The sequence below is a fragment of the Mizuhopecten yessoensis genome, unplaced genomic scaffold (genome assembly GCF_002113885.1).
Source record: "Mizuhopecten yessoensis strain PY_sf001 unplaced genomic scaffold, ASM211388v2 scaffold11041, whole genome shotgun sequence".
Lineage (NCBI taxonomy): Eukaryota > Metazoa > Mollusca > Bivalvia > Pectinida > Pectinidae > Mizuhopecten > Mizuhopecten yessoensis.
This window is the reverse complement of record NW_018408849.1, coordinates 499,457-522,035: the sequence shown is the minus strand read 5'-3', so window position 1 is coordinate 522,035 and position 22,579 is coordinate 499,457. Positions and strand designations below refer to the sequence as shown.

At 35.6% G+C, this 22,579-nt stretch overlaps 1 protein-coding gene across 1 annotated transcript; it reads left to right on the top strand.

Annotated features, from left to right (window-relative positions):
* Positions 1 to 522: 522 nt before the first annotated feature.
* On the top strand, positions 523 to 20,346 carry LOC110464904 (alpha-tocopherol transfer protein-like). Its single transcript, XM_021520371.1, has 9 exons — positions 523 to 721; positions 1,092 to 1,255; positions 2,086 to 2,319; positions 4,493 to 4,569; positions 4,824 to 4,940; positions 6,249 to 6,359; positions 13,205 to 13,306; positions 14,320 to 14,480; positions 15,604 to 20,346. Exons 2-8 carry the CDS (start codon positions 1,117 to 1,119, stop codon positions 14,467 to 14,469), a joined length of 930 nt encoding a protein of 309 aa, XP_021376046.1. The 5' UTR covers positions 523 to 721; positions 1,092 to 1,116; the 3' UTR covers positions 14,470 to 14,480; positions 15,604 to 20,346.
* The last annotated feature ends 2,233 nt before the right edge of the window (positions 20,347 to 22,579 follow it).

Here is a 22,579-nt window from a genome sequence, read left to right as displayed (position 1 = left end):
GTATGATTGGACCACATTCAGCATCATCAGAACATATCAAAACTTCATTTACAGGAGTAAATCCCGCCTTCCTTTGGATCATGTTCTACTAGTTCTACTAGAAGCAATTTGTATTTTTTACTGGAGTATTCATTATTGTTAATGGAAACTATCTGTGATAACCTAGATATATATGTGCCAACATTTATTACGAAATACCTGTCTCAACCGGAGCGGACGTGCTCTTTTATGGACCCCATTGTGAATAAGTTATATTTCACTTCTATGGGTTATCCGAGGTAAAAAGGCCAGCTGTTTCATTTGGATACTTACTGTGATATAATATATTCTATAACATTGTATGTCTTGTGTTTGTTTGTATGTTTGTACCACTTGTGTAAATGAAATGCTTTTTACCTGAATAAACATCATTTTTATGATGCTTTCAAAATATCACAGATAGATACTTTTTTAAACTGTTCAGTTCCGGCGGAACGTGAGAATTGGGCACGCACCGGTAAAGGTTGCCTGTCGAACGCACCTGTCATAAAACGCGAGCAGAATATAATCACAATTAAATGTGTGTTAGTTTCTAGAATACTAGTTTCTTAAAAACTTTTTTTACGCTTTATATATTTATCTAACGGAAGCTATTAACTTGACGACAGACAATTTGTGGCAATTGCAGGACGATCATTGTAGACTTCGAGGACAACTTTGGTTAAAAGGTTGGCGGAGACAGGTAAAGTCACTTTACCTGTTTACATAGTTTTTAAAGTGAAACAAGTCGTTTTGCTTGATTAATCAAGTAGCAATAGGTCGGGCGTGTCAAAATATTGTATGTCTTAATTTAGATTTAGCCGGAGGCTATAACTTAACCTATGTACACTAAAAGTCACTTAAAGATAGGCAAATCTTTCCCGACATAAAAAAACCCAGGCCATTCGGAAAATTCGACAAATAATTTCACCTGTGCTTGGATATCATCGAAGGGCATATCATATTTGTTTAGTGGGGAGATTTTCAATTCCTCGCTGATTTAATAATTGAATGGCCAGTTCAACTTCACTAAACACACTGTATTAACTTATTTTTTCTTCTATTTTTTTTAGAGCCACGTCATTAAGATCATCAATCATGACAGACTCTCAGTCTGATTATGTCTGTACCCTGTCTCCAGAACTAATAGCCAAGGCTGAGAAGGAACTCAACGAAAAAGCTCAATGGCGAAGCAGGGATATTCAGGCCCTCAGGGAGATGGTTCTCAAACAAAGAGGTTGGTATATATATATGGGTACCACATGTGGTCTAGGAAATTTGAATATTGGAACCATACAAATGTATGCGGTCCAAAGATGTACTCAGGCATATGTAGGTACTAGCCTCGTCTGTCAATAAACCTGTTATATAATCTGTTATAGATTATATTATAGGTGTATTGACAGACAAGCTGATTATAGTAATACCTGTGCTCGGACAATTATTATGGATGCAGAAACTAAGAAAGGTTGTCAAACAAATAAGAACCACAGGCAGTGGGAGAAACCTACTGTATATATATATATACATGTACAGTACAATGTATGTATATGTCAACTTTAACCACTGCAGGGTTTCTCATAGCCACAATGATTTATTGCAAATATTGGATTTAAAAAAAAAATCTATCAAGTCTCAGATTTTCATCTCATGTAATATAATATACCACCACCTGTATGAACTGGTGTGATGAATTAGAAATAAAACCATTATTTTGCCAGAAAATAGTGAAGAAGCCTGACAAATTAAAACTTATGTGGGATCATAGTTTCTCAACTTTCATTCAGTCTCTCGTGAAGCTTAAGAAGGTAAATTGTGGAAATTTATTTGAAGACATATACAAAGTCTGAATTATAGGTTAACAAATGAATGTGTTAATAGGGTACCATTTGAGGTGCAGAAGAATTTTCAGCAAAGGTTTTGTTGTGAGGCCCCACTGCCCCAGATGTGGTTCTGAAAGTTTTTTGCTCAACATTAATAATCACCATGAACACCATTTCCCCCTCATAATCATATTGCAATTTTGTCACTCTCTGTTTACAATTTTTTTTCTTCAATGAATTTCAGATTTGAAAATTCGAACTGACGATGCCTTTCTGCTGCGATTCCTACGTGCCAAAAAGTTTGACTATGAACGTGCCTTTCAGTTAATTATGACGCATTACAAAATGAAAATAGAAAACAAAGAAATATTTACCAATCTACGGCCCTCAGCTGTCAAACATGTGCTAGATGATGGAGTGACTGGAGTGCTTGCCAGTCGCGACAAAGAAGGCCGTCGGGTTGTTATATTCCGACCAGGTTAGTTTTATAAAATGACAGTCTATATAAATGTATACATTTCTTTCTCTTCTGTCTTTCAAACTAAATTTTCCTTGATCTCTTAATAAATGAAAAATGCTTTTAAAAGTTGATTACATGAATGTGTGCAAAATGATCAGATAGGTTTATTGAAGGATTTTTCTCAGTTCTTTACTTTTGGCATGGTCTATCAGGGAATACACATTTTACTTAGGAAAAGAAATTAAAGTGCACTCAATCATCTGCTTAAATCTAGGTATACAAAGTTCTTTATACAAGTAATTGTATCCTAATTTGCCTGTTAAGCCAGATAATTTTGAATAATACTTACTCAGTGTCTTGGATAAATATGTACTTTTATACATTGAGTAAAATTATTTTGTATTAATTCCCAGTAAGTCGTGTAGACTACTTCACATATATAGTGCTCGTTCATGAACAACATTTTTTAGCTCACCTGCCTGAAGGGCAAAAGAGCTTATGCCGTGGCGTGGCGTTCGTTGACTGTCTGTCTGTGGTCCATCTGTCTGCCAACTTTTCCTTTAGAAGGCTACTAGTCCTGGACGGTTTATTAGATTTTGTCTAAATTAAGCCTGGAGTATTCTTGGGTAAAGGGAATTCAATTTTGTATAAATGGAGGGTGTGCCCTTCTCCCCACTGGGGGCAGAAGAGCAGGGCCAAACAGGTAAAATTTAGGTAAATCTTTAAAATTCTACTCCTTCAGTACAATTGGAGAAATTTTATGTTTCAAATACAATGTTTCGTTTAGTCAGTAATAGTTGATATATTTATGAAGTAAGGCAAGAATACTGATAAAGATAGTGTCATCGCTGGGGCTCAAACCAGGGACCCTTGGCTTTTCAGCCAGATACTATACCGGCATCCGCTGTGAGCTAAAGGGAAATTCCCTACTGCTGATGCTTGTAAGGCAACCTAATCAATGCACATCTTTTACATATATATATATACATCTGTACATAAAGGTAAATACATATATATGAATACATTGAAATGCTAAAGACTGTATTCAATCAACCCCTTGAACAGTATGATGTTCGTAATATAGGGCTGCATGTCATATCCTGATTTACATTGATTAGGGTACGGTACCGGTAAACATTTCCCTTTGACATTACTATGAAATATTTGTGTCGGTCATTTTCTTCAGAAATGTAACTGTATTCCAAACACATCTTGTGATGCAGTTCACAGAATTACAAGGAGTTTTAAAATTTTAAAAGTAAAAGTTGAAAGTAAACAGAAAACCAGAGGTTGAACTCATGATCAGGACCAATCTACTAGCAATCAGACCCTTTACCGATGCTGTTATTCAAGATCTATGATTGCAGAACGTCAATTTTTTACAAGGGAAGTAACTCTATGTTAGAAATATTTGGTTTGGTTTGTTTGTGTTTTATATCCCATAATTAAATAGCTATGGTTATTTAAGGACATGATAGGTTTTGGTGGTGGAGGAAAACTGGAGTAAACGGAGAAGAAACACGGACCTGCGGCCAGTAAAATGGCCTAGAACGTGCTACCCAGTGGTGGGGGGCTAGTGATTGTACAAGTAGATGGTCCCTGCTACCCAGTGGTGGAGGGCTAGTGATTGTACATGTAGATGGTCCCTGCTACCCAGTGGTGGAGGGCTAGTGATTGTACATGTAGATGGTCCCTGCTACCCAGTGGTGGAGGGCTAGTAGTGATTGTACATGTAGATGGTCCCTGCTACCCAGTGGTGGAGAGCTAGTGATTGTACATGTAGATGGTCCCTACTACCCAGTGGTGGAGGGCTAGTAGTGATTGTACATGTAGATGGTCCCTACTACCCAGTGGTGGAGAGCTAGTACTAATATTAATACCCACTAGGCTTCCTCTGACAAAGCAATATTTATAAAAAAAATCTCTCGTCATCAGAAAGCTACATTATCGCAGCTAGTGGAGAGCTAGTGATTGTAGATGGTCCGACATCTTAACTATACAGCCACCCTTGGTCCCCTGTTAGAAATACATTTGTTGCTTAATCTTCTCTAAAGAAGACCTGTATTAAAAAAAAAAGTGTTTTTCACCACTTTTGGAATACCCTTTATCTTAAGTCTAAAAGTTCAAACAAAAATCTGAACCAACCAAATAGTTTATAATGAGCGAACTTAACTAACCTTTATGTTTACAGGTAAATGGGATGTGGCACGCTATGGATTAGATGACATATTCCGGACCAACTTCTTGACCTTATCCAAACTTATAGAGGTAAATGTCATAGAAAGAACAGATTTCGAATACAAAGTTTAATATCAAGGACAGGTCAGCTATTTTATAAACAAAAAATGTACACACAGTCAATTTTAATATATGATCCCTTATAATACACACCTGTTGCTACTTTAAAAAGAACTAATTCATTTTCAAATCTCAGACTTCATATCTAGGACAGCCAAGTTATACAGTAAGACTCTAAAGGGCCAATATTTGTTTAATTTTATTTTGTTGATTTTGTTTGAAAGGAGGAAGAAACCCAGGTGAATGGTATCGTCATGGTGATTGATTTAAAGGATCTTAGTTGGAGTCATGCAAAAAATGTCTCTCCATTTTATGCCAAGCGTATCTCCAGTTTACTTCAGGTAATTGAGTTATAAAGAAGATATTTTCTGTCATAAAGCTTCTTTTGTTGTACAGTGCTAAATGTAATGTACAGTTGTTGACTTTCTTTAACTCATTCACCCCTGAAGACGCATTTGAACTCTTCTAATTCAATGGTTGGAATAGTTCATTATGAAATTTCAGGGGTGAACGAGTTAAAGGCAACATACAAGGTTGGTTGAACCCAGAGGTGATGCTATTGTATGAAAGAGCCCTAGTCTGTTGTGTTTTCAAATTTCTTAAACATTACAAAAGATTTTCATTTGAAATTCAATGTAAGTTAATTACTACGATTCTAATATATACATTCTTGAGAAACACAACCACTTTAAAAGACAGGCAATAGTAGTTGCTGACCAATCAGATGATCAAACTACAAAATGTCCACCAAATAATTAATGTCAGATGTCACTCTGACTTCAGCAGCCATCCATGGCTACTCCTGTGATTCTGAGTGATAGTATCGAAGTGTCGGGGCCATATTTGCCTGATGCTCTTGGAGTAAATATTTTATGTTTTGTTAAATCTCTATACATACTTATTTACTCTGGTTGACCTGCCAGACCTAACAGTGTCTTGAAATAATTGTATTTCTTGTCTTGGCCCATCTGTTAAAGTCACAGGAGTGTATTGCTAAACGGAAATAGGAAGTACATCCCTAGTTGAAAATCCAATGTAGGAAGACAGAATCACAATTTCCGCATATTCTAATGTTTAATATTAAACTGATGAATATTGTATGTTTATTATTGACAGAACAGTGTGTTCTTTCAATATTAAAGTATTTCAACGCAATCCAGGCATTAATTCAGTTGTTTTTTAATCAATGAGTCACATGTGTCCATTTTTCTGTACTTCAGGAAACCGGCTACCTATTTCACTACTGTGAAGTTTTTCAAGAACGATAACTCTTTCATGCAATTACTATGTGTATATGGTTTTATTATAAAATGTCAATTTTTAATCGTTTATAGATAATTAATTTTACACAATTTCATCATTTATGAAATTGATATACATTAATGCAATACTAGTCTATGTCAGTATCATTTTTATTGACATTATTTTTCAAAAAATTGTGTTTCATTTTTTTCAAAATGCACTCCTTTTTACATAAATTTCCATTTAAAATCCTTACAATTCTGACAACCTATATTTTTTTGATGGCAGAAAATTTTCTTTACTCTAAAGCATTATAACTACAAAATTTGAAGAAATTCTACTGAGAAATGGCGACACAATCCTATTACCTTAATGATTTGTCCATTGAAAGGCCTGGTGTTTTACAGGATGCCTTCCCTGCTAGGTTTAAGGGCCTACACTACCTACACGAGCCAGTCTTCTTTGACTATGTCTTCGCCATCGTCAAACAGTTTTTGAAAGAGAAGACAGTCAGTAGGGTAAGTATTAAGGTAACCAAGACTCGATAACAGGGGAGATAATTAAACACGTCCATCTGAGTAGCACCATGGTTGTACTGTATAAGTGACCCCTCTCAATATTTCTCTGTTCTGGATGAAATATCAACCATGTTATCAAACAGAATTAACTGGTAGATTTCACAAAAAATATCATATAATGATATCATTATTTTGATTTCATTCAGCAAATCACAAAAATACTCTATCTTACTAATCCGTAATTTGAAACCCAACATTTTATTTAAAGTTTTCAAGCACTCTTTGTGCTGATTAATTTGTGTATTTTTCAATCGAAGTGTCCAGACTAACAAGGTTCTACTGTAAACACAAACCTATTGGGTACATGTCCAGACTAACAAGGTTCTACTGTAAACACAAACCTATTGGGTACATGTCCAGACTAACAAGGTTCTACTGTAAACACAAACCTATTGGGTACATGTCCAGACTAACAAGGTTCTACTGTAAACACAAACCTATTGGGTACATGTCCAGACTAACAAGGTTCTACTGTAAACACAAACCTATTGGGTACATGTCCAGACTAACAAGGTTCTACTGTAAACACAAACCTATTGGGTACATGTCCAGACTAACAAGGTTCTACTGTAAACACAAACCTATTGGGTACATGTCCAGACTAACAAGGTTCTACTGTAAACACAAACCTATTGGGTACATGTCCAGACTAACAAGGTTCTACTGTAAACACAAACCTATTGGGTACATGTCCAGACTAACAAGGTTCTACTGTAAACACAAACCTATTGGGTACATGTCCAGACTAACAAGGTTCTACTGTAAACACAAACCTATTGGGTACATGTCCAGACTAACAAGGTTCTACTGTAAACACAAACCTATTGGGTACATGTCCAGACTAACAAGGTTCTACTGTAAACACAAACCTATTGGGTACATGTCCAGACTAACAAGGTTCTACTGTAAACACAAACCTATTGGGTACATGTCCAGACTAACAAGGTTCTACTGTAAACACAAACCTATTGGGTACATGTCCAGACTAACAAGGTTCTACTGTAAACACAAACCTATTGGGTACATGTCCAGACTAACAAGGTTCTACTGTAAACACAAACCTATTGGGTACATGTCCAGACTAACAAGGTTCTACTGTAAACACAAACCTATTGGGTACATGTCCAGACTAACAAGGTTCTACTGTAAACACAAACCTATTGGGTACATGTCCAGACTAACAAGGTTCTACTGTAAACACAAACCTATTGGGTACATGTCCAGACTAACAAGGTTCTACTGTAAACACAAACCTATTGGGTACATGTCCAGACTAACAAGGTTCTACTGTAAACACAAACCTATTGGGTACATGTCCAGACTAACAAGGTTCTACTGTAAACACAAACCTATTGGGTACATGTCCAGACTAACAAGGTTCTACTGTAAACACAAACCTATTGGGTACATGTCCAGACTAACAAGGTTCTACTGTAAACACAAACCTATTGGGTACATGTCCAGACTAACAAGGTTCTACTGTAAACACAAACCTATTGGGTACATGTCCAGACTAACAAGGTTCTACTGTAAACACAAACCTATTGGGTACATGTCCAGACTAACAAGGTTCTACTGTAAACACAAACCTATTGGGTACATGTCCAGACTAACAAGGTTCTACTGTAAACACAAACCTATTGGGTACATGTCCAGACTAACAAGGTTCTACTGTAAACACAAACCTATTGGGTACATGTCCAGACTAACAAGGTTCTACTGTAAACACAAACCTATTGGGTACATGTCCAGACTAACAAGGTTCTACTGTAAACACAAACCTATTGGGTACATGTCCAGACTAACAAGGTTCTACTGTAAACACAAACCTATTGGGTACATGTCCAGACTAACAAGGTTCTACTGTAAACACAAACCTATTGGGTACATGTCCAGACTAACAAGGTTCTACTGTAAACACAAACCTATTGGGTACATGTCCAGACTAACAAGGTTCTACTGTAAACACAAACCTATTGGGTACATGTCCAGACTAACAAGGTTCTACTGTAAACACAAACCTATTGGGTACATGTCCAGACTAACAAGGTTCTACTGTAAACACAAACCTATTGGGTACATGTCCAGACTAACAAGGTTCTACTGTAAACACAAACCTATTGGGTACATGTCCAGACTAACAAGGTTCTACTGTAAACACAAACCTATTGGGTACATGTCCAGACTAACAAGGTTCTACTGTAAACACAAACCTATTGGGTACATGTCCAGACTAACAAGGTTCTACTGTAAACACAAACCTATTGGGTACATGTCCAGACTAACAAGGTTCTACTGTAAACACAAACCTATTGGGTACATGTCCAGACTAACAAGGTTCTACTGTAAACACAAACCTATTGGGTACATGTCCAGACTAACAAGGTTCTACTGTAAACACAAACCTATTGGGTACATGTCCAGACTAACAAGGTTCTACTGTAAACACAAACCTATTGGGTACATGTCCAGACTAACAAGGTTCTACTGTAAACACAAACCTATTGGGTACATGTCCAGACTAACAAGGTTCTACTGTAAACACAAACCTATTGGGTACATGTCCAGACTAACAAGGTTCTACTGTAAACACAAACCTATTGGGTACATGTCCAGACTAACAAGGTTCTACTGTAAACACAAACCTATTGGGTACATGTCCAGACTAACAAGGTTCTACTGTAAACACAAACCTATTGGGTACATGTCCAGACTAACAAGGTTCTACTGTAAACACAAACCTATTGGGTACATGTCCAGACTAACAAGGTTCTACTGTAAACACAAACCTATTGGGTACATGTCCAGACTAACAAGGTTCTACTGTAAACACAAACCTATTGGGTACATGTCCAGACTAACAAGGTTCTACTGTAAACACAAACCTATTGGGTACATGTCCAGACTAACAAGGTTCTACTGTAAACACAAACCTATTGGGTACATGTCCAGACTAACAAGGTTCTACTGTAAACACAAACCTATTGGGTACATGTCCAGACTAACAAGGTTCTACTGTAAACACAAACCTATTGGGTACATGTCCAGACTAACAAGGTTCTACTGTAAACACAAACCTATTGGGTACATGTCCAGACTAACAAGGTTCTACTGTAAACACAAACCTATTGGGTACATGTCCAGACTAACAAGGTTCTACTGTAAACACAAACCTATTGGGTACATGTCCAGACTAACAAGGTTCTACTGTAAACACAAACCTATTGGGTACATGTCCAGACTAACAAGGTTCTACTGTAAACACAAACCTATTGGGTACATGTCCAGACTAACAAGGTTCTACTGTAAACACAAACCTATTGGGTACATGTCCAGACTAACAAGGTTCTACTGTAAACACAAACCTATTGGGTACATGTCCAGACTAACAAGGTTCTACTGTAAACACAAACCTATTGGGTACATGTCCAGACTAACAAGGTTCTACTGTAAACACAAACCTATTGGGTACATGTCCAGACTAACAAGGTTCTACTGTAAACACAAACCTATTGGGTACATGTCCAGACTAACAAGGTTCTACTGTAAACACAAACCTATTGGGTACATGTCCAGACTAACAAGGTTCTACTGTAAACACAAACCTATTGGGTACATGTCCAGACTAACAAGGTTCTACTGTAAACACAAACCTATTGGGTACATGTCCAGACTAACAAGGTTCTACTGTAAACACAAACCTATTGGGTACATGTCCAGACTAACAAGGTTCTACTGTAAACACAAACCTATTGGGTACATGTCCAGACTAACAAGGTTCTACTGTAAACACAAACCTATTGGGTACATGTCCAGACTAACAAGGTTCTACTGTAAACACAAACCTATTGGGTACATGTCCAGACTAACAAGGTTCTACTGTAAACACAAACCTATTGGGTACATGTCCAGACTAACAAGGTTCTACTGTAAACACAAACCTATTGGGTACATGTCCAGACTAACAAGGTTCTACTGTAAACACAAACCTATTGGGTACATGTCCAGACTAACAAGGTTCTACTGTAAACACAAACCTATTGGGTACATGTCCAGACTAACAAGGTTCTACTGTAAACACAAACCTATTGGGTACATGTCCAGACTAACAAGGTTCTACTGTAAACACAAACCTATTGGGTACATGTCCAGACTAACAAGGTTCTACTGTAAACACAAACCTATTGGGTACATGTCCAGACTAACAAGGTTCTACTGTAAACACAAACCTATTGGGTACATGTCCAGACTAACAAGGTTCTACTGTAAACACAAACCTATTGGGTACATGTCCAGACTAACAAGGTTCTACTGTAAACACAAACCTATTGGGTACATGTCCAGACTAACAAGGTTCTACTGTAAACACAAACCTATTGGGTACATGTCCAGACTAACAAGGTTCTACTGTAAACACAAACCTATTGGGTACATGTCCAGACTAACAAGGTTCTACTGTAAACACAAACCTATTGGGTACATGTCCAGACTAACAAGGTTCTACTGTAAACACAAACCTATTGGGTACATGTCCAGACTAACAAGGTTCTACTGTAAACACAAACCTATTGGGTACATGTCCAGACTAACAAGGTTCTACTGTAAACACAAACCTATTGGGTACATGTCCAGACTAACAAGGTTCTACTGTAAACACAAACCTATTGGGTACATGTCCAGACTAACAAGGTTCTACTGTAAACACAAACCTATTGGGTACATGTCCAGACTAACAAGGTTCTACTGTAAACACAAACCTATTGGGTACATGTCCAGACTAACAAGGTTCTACTGTAAACACAAACCTATTGGGTACATGTCCAGACTAACAAGGTTCTACTGTAAACACAAACCTATTGGGTACATGTCCAGACTAACAAGGTTCTACTGTAAACACAAACCTATTGGGTACATGTCCAGACTAACAAGGTTCTACTGTAAACACAAACCTATTGGGTACATGTCCAGACTAACAAGGTTCTACTGTAAACACAAACCTATTGGGTACATGTCCAGACTAACAAGGTTCTACTGTAAACACAAACCTATTGGGTACATGTCCAGACTAACAAGGTTCTACTGTAAACACAAACCTATTGGGTACATGTCCAGACTAACAAGGTTCTACTGTAAACACAAACCTATTGGGTACATGTCCAGACTAACAAGGTTCTACTGTAAACACAAACCTATTGGGTACATGTCCAGACTAACAAGGTTCTACTGTAAACACAAACCTATTGGGTACATGTCCAGACTAACAAGGTTCTACTGTAAACACAAACCTATTGGGTACATGTCCAGACTAACAAGGTTCTACTGTAAACACAAACCTATTGGGTACATGTCCAGACTAACAAGGTTCTACTGTAAACACAAACCTATTGGGTACATGTCCAGACTAACAAGGTTCTACTGTAAACACAAACCTATTGGGTACATGTCCAGACTAACAAGGTTCTACTGTAAACACAAACCTATTGGGTACATGTCCAGACTAACAAGGTTCTACTGTAAACACAAACCTATTGGGTACATGTCCAGACTAACAAGGTTCTACTGTAAACACAAACCTATTGGGTACATGTCCAGACTAACAAGGTTCTACTGTAAACACAAACCTATTGGGTACATGTCCAGACTAACAAGGTTCTACTGTAAACACAAACCTATTGGGTACATGTCCAGACTAACAAGGTTCTACTGTAAACACAAACCTATTGGGTACATGTCCAGACTAACAAGGTTCTACTGTAAACACAAACCTATTGGGTACATGTCCAGACTAACAAGGTTCTACTGTAAACACAAACCTATTGGGTACATGTCCAGACTAACAAGGTTCTACTGTAAACACAAACCTATTGGGTACATGTCCAGACTAACAAGGTTCTACTGTAAACACAAACCTATTGGGTACATGTCCAGACTAACAAGGTTCTACTGTAAACACAAACCTATTGGGTACATGTCCAGACTAACAAGGTTCTACTGTAAACACAAACCTATTGGGTACATGTCCAGACTAACAAGGTTCTACTGTAAACACAAACCTATTGGGTACATGTCCAGACTAACAAGGTTCTACTGTAAACACAAACCTATTCGGTACACGTCCACACTAACAAGGTTCTACTGTACACACAATTCTATATTCGGTTCATGTCCAGACACAAGGTTCTACTGTAAACACAAACCTATTGGGTACATGTCCAGACTAACAAGGTTCTACTTTATACACAAAAGAAAATTTGCAGGAACCTGAAACTCCCTCTTAATTCCTATTCAAGATCCTCCATCTAATTTCTCATACAAAACTTTTAACTTGTCCAAATGTATGATTAGAAGATTTATAAACGTTGGACATGATTCAAGGGGAGAATACCCATGTTAGCACTCAAACCTCAGTCTGTTGAGATAGCCTTTTGTTGGCTGTCATATACATAATAATCAAGGGGATATAATTATGCTTTCATGACAACTTCTGTAAAGGGGATATAAGTCACAAGTTGGCTCTCCAACCTTAATCAAAGGGGAAATAAGTCACATGTTGGCTCTCCAACCTTAATCAAAGAGGAAATTAGTCACATGTTGGCTGTCCCATCTGAATCAAAGGGGAAATAAGTCACATGTTGGCTTTCTGACAATAGGGGAAATAACTCCACTCATTGACACAATAATTGGAGGGAGATAAACCTGTTTTGACACATCTTACCAAATCAAGGAGTAATCACTGTACCATTCACTCCTCTCTAAATGATTGCATTATGCACTTTCCTTCACAGCTACATTTCCACGGTGACAAACCAGAGGGCCTAAAGGAGTTCGTAGGCGAGGCCATCCTTCCAAAGGAATATGGAGGACCGCTACCACCATTTTCAAATAAGGTAAAAAAAAATAATAACATGTTAATGCTTTAATTGACCTTAGTCTTTACATGTCCCTATAACTGAACAAGGTATAAGATTTAGAAATCTAATCGCACCAGGAATACCAGATTTTTCTATCAGAATATCTACATGAACCTGATAATAATGCCTCCTTACATAATCAATAACAATAATTGTTTGTATCAAATTGAGTGTCAAATATCTGTTTTTGAAATAAGAAAAAAAATGAATATTTATATTAAAGCGATAGCGGATTATATAACTCGGGATTATGTCCAATGGTTTTGTTTGTATGACATAACTTAAGTGATATTTATGGTCAAAGGTCAAGGTGATATGATAGTATAATGTGAAATTCTATATTAGTGTTAACATTAATAGGATATCAATTTGTGCCAGACAGAATCAGACTGCATGTAAAACTGAATCACATTAACTCATTCACCCCTGAAGGCACATTTGAACTCTTCCAAATCAAAGGTTGGAATAGTTCATTATGAAATTTTAGGGGTGAATGGGTTAATCTTGTTTATCAGATAGAACAAAAGATTGGAGCAACTGTATTAACATGTTGCAATTGTCAGATGCGACCTTAGGTAAAAAAAATAGTGTGAAAACTTTTATTGCTTGTACAACCAACATTTTCGAGTCTATTAAGACAATCTAGAATTTCAGTATTGCTACAAAAATAGTTTACACTTCCTTAGATGTTTCTTATTTTTGATCAGAAATGTGATATTCATTCCTTAGAAGACTGAACAGAATACAAATTATTGAATAAACATGTACAAATTTTGTTGTGGAAAAATTTCTGGAATGGGTGTTCAGATGTGCGGGATATGGGTTTACAGATTAACAAGGTTAGACTGAACATTGTAAAACCAACATTTCCCCCTTATAACTGATATAACTAATATCATTTGGTGTTCCCCCTTATAACTGATATAACTAATATCATTTGGTTTTTCCCCTTATAACTGAAAAACTAATATCATTTGGTGTTTCCCTAGGACTGGGCAGAGAAATTGTTGGCATGTGATGAGCAGTTTGACCAAGAGGCAAAATACGGCCTAATGGATGCTACAGCCAAAGCCTCTAAGTCTTCCAAAGCTGACGCTATGGAGTGTCTTGTGGGGTCATATCGTAAACTGGACGTGTAAATGTACTAGAGGTAAGGATTGATGGACATTGTCCTATTGGTGGATCAGTCTATTGAGTATGATGCTGGCCTTCCTGGTTTGATTTTTCCTACATTATAAAATCCTCATGATATCTTTCTCCTGCCCTGGCTGACCAAAGGCTCTTATCAGAATAGATATACCTCTGATAGTTCTTCTGGCTGATAGATGAGAGAATTGTGCATCATTGTCCAATCAATTTATATTTGGTACTGATTTAACTGAAACTTTGTAGGAATGATCGACTCATGGTCCTGATGAAGTGTTGTTATTTTTTGGGTCGATCAGAAATCTAATATGGTCGCCACAACCGCTATTTTGAAGAGAAAAAAAATAAAAGGTAAAGTCAAGTTCTACTGGGCCGATTGAACTGAAACTTGGTAGGAATGATTGACTCATGGTCCTGGCAAGTTTTTTTTCTTTGTTTTTTTCTGGGCCTATCAAAAATCCAATATTGCTGCCACAGCCGCCATTTAAAAAAAATCTGTTTCAATCTTGAAATCAAGTTCTAATAGGCCGATTTAACTGAAACTCGGCTAGGAATGATCAACTCATGGTCCTGACAAACTTAACTTAACGTTTTACGCTCATCCCGGAGGAGAGCAAATGAAAACACCTCCATTACAACATTCAGACACGTGTTGTTATTTCATTCAAAATAAAGCTACGGAATAGTGTCTACAATTTTGTCGATAATTGTTTGCTGTATATATACTTAATTACTTTTTACTCAAATTGGTTGGGATGTTTGACACCATTATCTCCATTTCATATTTCAACAACAAAAATAAATACTGTAGGACTCGGGTGACCGTTTAGGCCCATGGGCCTCGATCTTGTCTCTGTTTGCAATCCTAAAAATGCTTTTGTTCAAAATGCACATATTTATGGCCACAGTGGTGGTGTGATATGAAGGTTTGTTAACCCAAACTGGTCGTACAAAACAACAGTGAGGTTGATGATGTCCGTAGGTCTCAGATGTTTGATAATTCAAACGCAAGATACCATTATTTTCTCGAGGTCATGTGACTGTGTAAGAACCAATCAAAGACAATGTACAATTCGTACCAGATTTATCAATGGCATCTGATGTGCACTGTGTTCATTTTGTTTCAGATTTGTAAACTGAATCCACCGATTGGGAGAGAGAAAAATATTTGAGTTTTGTGCGGTAAGAAGACACAGCTGTACCGTCCGTCCAGCCACTCCAATAAAAGTACACATTCCAATCACATTTCTCCTCTGATTGATACTGACGTATGTGATCAGTCGTCAGTACCTTAGTAAAAGTGGAAAAGATATGGTAGAAAGGTTATGTATCAACGTTGAATTGCTATTGCCAACTTGTATATAGTTCAGACCTTTGTATACATTCGCTTCGCTGGTCATTTGTCTGATGATGGTGACATGGAATGTACTGTACTGGTCATGGAAAGGTCACTGAAAAACACTTACTGGTTGTGATATATAACCTTTCTACAATTCATATTGCAACCTAAAGATATGTTTGGAACTAAATATCAAGTATAATACCAAAGTCTATGCCACTTAATTTTGTTTCTGATTTATTAGATTGTGATTTAAATATCAAGTTGTTTTTCATGATTCTTACACTATTTTACTACACGAGTCGTCCCAGGAAAAAGTTGATCAACCTGAATTGAATTTCAATATTCAATATTTCTCTTAGAGCATGCTTCATAGATAAAGAGCATGCTTCATAGATAAAGAGCATGCTTCATAGATAAAGTTCACCAAAAGTAAATTTCTCAGTATAATGCTATTATTGCTGGCAGTATATGTCTTTTAACAAGTCATAGAGTTTTTCTCTTTCTTTAAATGCAATATTTATAAGCTTTGTATTTGTATGGGATGACTTGGTTGGTGTAAAACAATAATGTAAAAATAGAAAAATCAGGTTAATAATATTTTATTCACAATCTGTAAGCTAAGGAAACAAAATTAAATACCTAAGACTAGTCTGGGGAAATCCTGTCAAAAAATGGAATCGAAACGAAAATCACATTCTTTAGAGCTAGACCTTATCATGATTTGATCTTACCTAAGTACATAATATAGAATAAGAGAAGTTTTATCAAACATATACATAGGAAACAATGTTTATAATGAACACTTTGGGTGGTTGAGGGGAGGGGGGAGGGGCTACAAAATGAATATCATATAGGCATAATTTATCATCATATGATTGCATGTTTCTGAGACAATTTCTTGCCAGGGTATGAAAAAATGTTTCCTCCCATAGTCCAAGTTACAGCATTTTACTAAATTGGCATTTATATAAATCTTATGAACAGCAACATGGTAGACAGGCATTCAAGTTCATTACATAGTGAATTGATCGTCATGAGTTGGCCTTGAAACAGGGCCCGTATTCATGAAACCGTTCTAGTGCTCAGGCATGGCTTCTGTGCTCAACCTTCTTTCTTACTGCTGGGTTGACATCATGTCACACGGACATAAAGTCGAATTTAAACATTTAAAAATAGTACTCAGCCCTAAGACTCTCCCAAACTCTTCCACATCATTGACAGTTTGTAATTGTTCGTTAAGTTTTCACTGGAATAAGAAATTAGGTTTGTGCAAAAGATATGACTTTGAGCATGAGAACGCTTTAATGAATACGGGCCCAGATGTCGTTAATAATAATGAGTGGGACGTGGGTTAAGACCATTACAATATATCAATATATCACCTTGAGAGTTATTTAAAGTACTGCTAGAAGAAGATGGGAATCGCTGTACAGATATATTATGATGTTATTTTCCAATGAGTGACAACGGTCTCGTTAACAATGGTAACCATCTTAACTCCATGACAATCGAAACAGTTTACCTTTAGTAGTTTCATAATGTTCAGCTTGAGTAGAAATGGAATTATAAGTATGGCCTAGCTATGCTGTACTACATTCCAAGTACATGTATCAGGTATTTTTAACTTCAGGGTGACGACATTTTGGAGTGACATCGGTTGAAAAAAATCGAAGTGGAAAAGTGTAAACAATATATCTTATGAACAGTAGAATCAATTCCAACCGTGGAGATAGTATCCATGTAAATATTGTGGAATTTATTGTGATAAATCAAACACTTTTCAAATCATCCTGTTGAAATCCATTTCATGATCTGATGATAACTGTCAGGGAAATATTGTCTCTTTATTGTATAACTAATTACATTGTGGCGGTGGTAGAGATAGATTGGTTGATATCATGAATTCCTTACATGACAGTAGCACAGCAGTTGTAGATAAATTGTGTAATTGTGTTTTTCAACCATTGTCGACAAAAATAATTTAGATCTTGTTTTGCTTCCAATGCTGCTAAATTTTGACTGTTTGAGGTGGGTTTTTTTATATTCAACCTTCATCTTATAGCTATAACCTTGAACTAGTCTCAGATTAAGAGTGAAAGTTTCGTCCTTAAAGGAAAGTATGTCAAATTGGTTTTCTGTTTGTAGAGAATTAATCATCATGATTTCTTCAGATTGTCTCCAACTATAGCTGTGATACCTAGTTCTTGGAACAGTTGAAACATGAGATCAGTACTTGAATAGATGTGATTAATTGTATCTTGCCCAAAGTCTTGTTAATAGCATTTCTGTAAGCCTAACTTTCAGTCTTTATTAGGATGATTTTCTGACCTCTGGACTCGAGCAGGCGATCATAAAATCCTGTAGACTTGCTCAAGTCAGTACTTAAACAGGAAAATATCATAAGAGATTGAGAGCCAGTTGTAATTTTTGTCTTCCATTGTTGTCAGTGAGATTTGTTACCATTGTATGACCTGATTTACTTCAAAGTGACAAGCAGAGATGACTTATTTTAAAATGACGATTTTTAAGCATTATTCGAAATTGTCATTCAAAATGAAAAAAGAATGGTTGCCACAATGGGTTGACAGTTCTGATTGTTTTTGTAGAAGCTGAACACATATCTTAAACTATTCATTCTAATGCTGTAGTTGATGTGGAAATCCTTTGAATAGTATTAAAGGTTCATATGTTAATCTCAAACCAAGCCAACATCACATAAATATTATATTATTTGAAAATACACAACATGATGTCATACTTAAGATATAATGAAAAAGTGCCAAAACGGTAAAATATCAACTGTATTGTGGTTCAAGTACTTTTCCATTGGTAAAATTGTAAAGAAAAAGTCATAATTTGGGAAAATGTTTGCTTTTCTACGAAGGATTATTTGAATTATTGTTGATGAATGACTTGCAAAGTTTCTTGTTCAGATCATAAAAGAGTTCATCAATCAGATTTAAATCTGCTTTGATTCACTTTTATTTAATAGTATACATTATTGTCTGTACACTGAAAACAGAAAATCCTGAATCTTTTTTTAATACATGTAGTTCAGACAGGAAATCGAAAGAAAGTTTTGAAAAATGCTGGCATATGTGTTGAAATTTTGTCCTGAAAAGTCTTTACGAACAATGTTGGAAATTTTCTTCAAAAAAAATGGTCATGATTTCACCTTTGAAACTGTAATTGAGCTGAGATTGAGAGTTTTGACTAATTTTTGGGGTTGGAAATTTTCGTATTCTTTGTCATGTCGCTACAGTACACATACCATGATATATCAGTATAATTGCACATGCAGCTTTAAGCACTGATTTAGCAAAAGTCAAATAGAGGGAAAAGTATTTAGTCTAGACTTGCAAAGTTCCAATGAGCTGGTTATTATATGTATAACTGTTGACCAATGTATTATTTTTACCCTGTTATTTGCTCATAGTAACCTATACATAACTCATACACAATAATTCTCATCATTATATACAGGTAACCTATAGGACATCGCAATTTGATATAAAACATGTGTATCTGCTTCAATTCAGAATAGTCTATCGTATATGTGTTAAGTACAAACGGAGTAACACAACAGGCATATCCTATATGCAAGCCCTCTCCTTAATGCATCGGTTAGCTTAGGAAGGTATGTATAATGAAATATAGTTTAACTATATATAACCATTAGTTATTGCGAGTATTATAAAGTGGGTTTTGACGATATATTGATTGAAATCATCACACAATACCTTATAAATCGAACAGTAATTTTCAGAAAACGAATTAAGAGGTATCAAATGTATACGCAATTCTCTTGAGAAAGAAGAGATGGTTCTGCCATATTTCTGTGGAGATTTAAGTAACATATATGGAGAGTTATTGATATGTTTGGGTAATGTGACGTTACCTATAAAAAGAGAAAAATAATTTTGAATAGCGACGGCCATGTTGGAAAGTAATGACTGGTTTATGGCAACGTTTTACAGTAAAATATTGCCTTCTATATGTATTTCGGTTGCTAATGTTATTTAAATACAATATTTGTGATTGATCTCTCCTAATCCCACGCTCTACAGGCAGGAAGGGGTGCTAGTGAGGGCCTCGGAATAATAAAATGTTGAACATATCCGTTGTTTCAACACAACTCAGAAAATTGTTAAAAACAAAAAAACATGTTCTGAGCATTGCATCTAGATAAGAAAATGTGCTTATGATAAATATGACTACTTTAATTTTCACTTTTTTAAATTTCATTTCTCTGTAGTTAATGCAATCTGATGACTTAGTACACTTTTTTTAAACTTCTTTTCTCTGTAGTTAATGCGATATGACGACTAACTACACACCGGATTTCTATTCTAAAGAGGGAACTTCAAAACACACTAAAGTGATTCTTTTTCATATAGTGATATACTACAAAGATTTGAAATGATATGTAATAGCTGAAATAATTGTAACCTGTTTTGTTTGTGTTTAATTCATGTAGACGTTCAACAAATATTTTTATTGGACGATCGTTACAATTTTGTAAAAAAACCTAATCTTTATTTTTCTCTGTAGAATTTATTTTCCCAATAGAATTTATATATTTTTTTGTATGAAAATCATGACAACTACGACATGTTTTATGGTATAAACTATCCCAGCATTTAGAAAATTGAAACGTTATGTTAAACATGTTACTGTTATCCTGTAAAGCGTTTTAACCATGCGTTGTGTTTGCTGTTACTTTGAACACCTGCCAGTTATGTTTTGAATAATCTGTTGTGTTAATATCATATCAATTATTTTCAATCTTGTGATAGATGAAATCAGGTATTTTGTTAAATGTTTTAAGGCTATTTATTACGTTGATTTAACTGCTTTCCCCTGTTATTTTTTTAAACAAATAAAAGAGTAGATCCTGATGTATTGATCATGATATAAATGGTTCAGTAAAGACTATATGCTGCCACTACTTGTCAAGCGCAATTTGGCGCTATAAAGGGGTTGCCGATATATCGGGTGAGACATATAAGAATTTGTGAAGAAGGGGGATGAAACGTCGAGGCGCTTGATACCTAAGTTATCATCTTACTGGAAGTTTGTACTTGTATTCAAACAAAATGTTATATATGTTTAATTTACAGATGGCTGGTTGCAGAAACAAGTGTTTGTTTACCCGAAGCAACAAAATAGTGTTATAGGGGTAAAACAAATCTGTTCATTCCAGTTTGATCATTATGTCATGGTTTTCCTCGAGTAATTTAGATAATTTAAACACTATTTTTTATGACTATCTAACAACCAAAGTGACTGGGATATAAATATGAACTTTATTTATTTTACAACAATTACGAAACAAGTTATTTCAACTTGTATTAATCACTACAAGTGACTTGTAACCTAACTTGTAACTTAACCGTAACTTAAAACGTCTCGTCGTTTGTGGTTAATGTTTAATGTGACCTAAACTTATACATACAAAACCCAAACGAGGTAAATTAAGCAAACTTAAAAACAATTTAAATTATTCTAAATAAAAAGGGTGTTGTATCTTGTTAAGCGTAATTGCAGAGGTCTTAGAGATAAGAAATTGTGCAGTAGTATTTAATGACGCGGATAGTGCTGGTATAAACAAATCGTATAATTTACCAACCAGGTTAATTAACCGACAGTCTCTGGTTGGCGATCATCAGTGTTCCTTGCTACATTCTGTATGAAGTTAGTTACTAGTTTCCTCAATGATCATACAGCAAATTTGTATGTTGCGAGCCAGTTAAGGGTTTAGTGGAGCCAAATGTTTTAAGTCAAAAAAGAAATTACCGTTAATATATTTTTTGTTACAGTGTGTAGTATTCTTTGCTTCTGTATATGCGCAAAGTACTCCAAGTAAAAAAAATGCCGAAAACAATTAGAAATCCTATTCCATTGTGATACAAACACTGGGACGACACTCAGCTGTCAAAACATATGTGAGGGTCATTGTTATGTGAGGGCGTCGCAATTTTTTGTTTTCATATCCTTTGATACATTTTTTTATGCTATTTATCAGGGAATAATAAAAAGTCCGACTTAGCTTGGCAGGTATTGATCTTTCCTATTTTAATTATGTTACATGAATATTCAGGGCTATTACATATTTATATGTATGTGTACTAATCAGTTGATCTTTCTTTTCTTAACACATTTTTATACATGTATACATATTTATCGTATGACTGCTATAGATTTCACCAATCCCATTACTTGCTCTTTTTTTCTCAATTTCACAGTGTGAAATAACCTTGCGCAACGTGTCTTTACTTTAGATTTTCTTCCAGTCGGAAGTTTGATCATGTGTTTGAAATATGATCTGAAACTCGAAGAGAATAAGTCACTTTATTGGAATTGGATAGATACCAGGATCATGATTCGTCACTTATCTCTGATACGGTTTAATCACATTTATTCAAAAAAAAAACCATGTGCTATATATGATATTGAGCCTTTTGAAAATCGTGTTATTGTGATTGATTATTTTGTAAAGTAGGTCTTGTTCTGCTGTGTAATTTTTCTACAATCATGAATGTTTCGTTTTTTGTAACAGTAGTAGTCTTTTTCCTCAAACAATGATATATGATATCTGAATGTAAAGTTTCGTTCACAGACCTTTCTGGTCAATTAACACTCTTACAAAAATACATTAGAGAAAATAATCTGACTAATTAAAGGATAATTTGTGAATTATTTCTATTAATATTCCAGAGAGGTTCACTTACGTTTATAATTGTGTGTCCTTTGGATACATA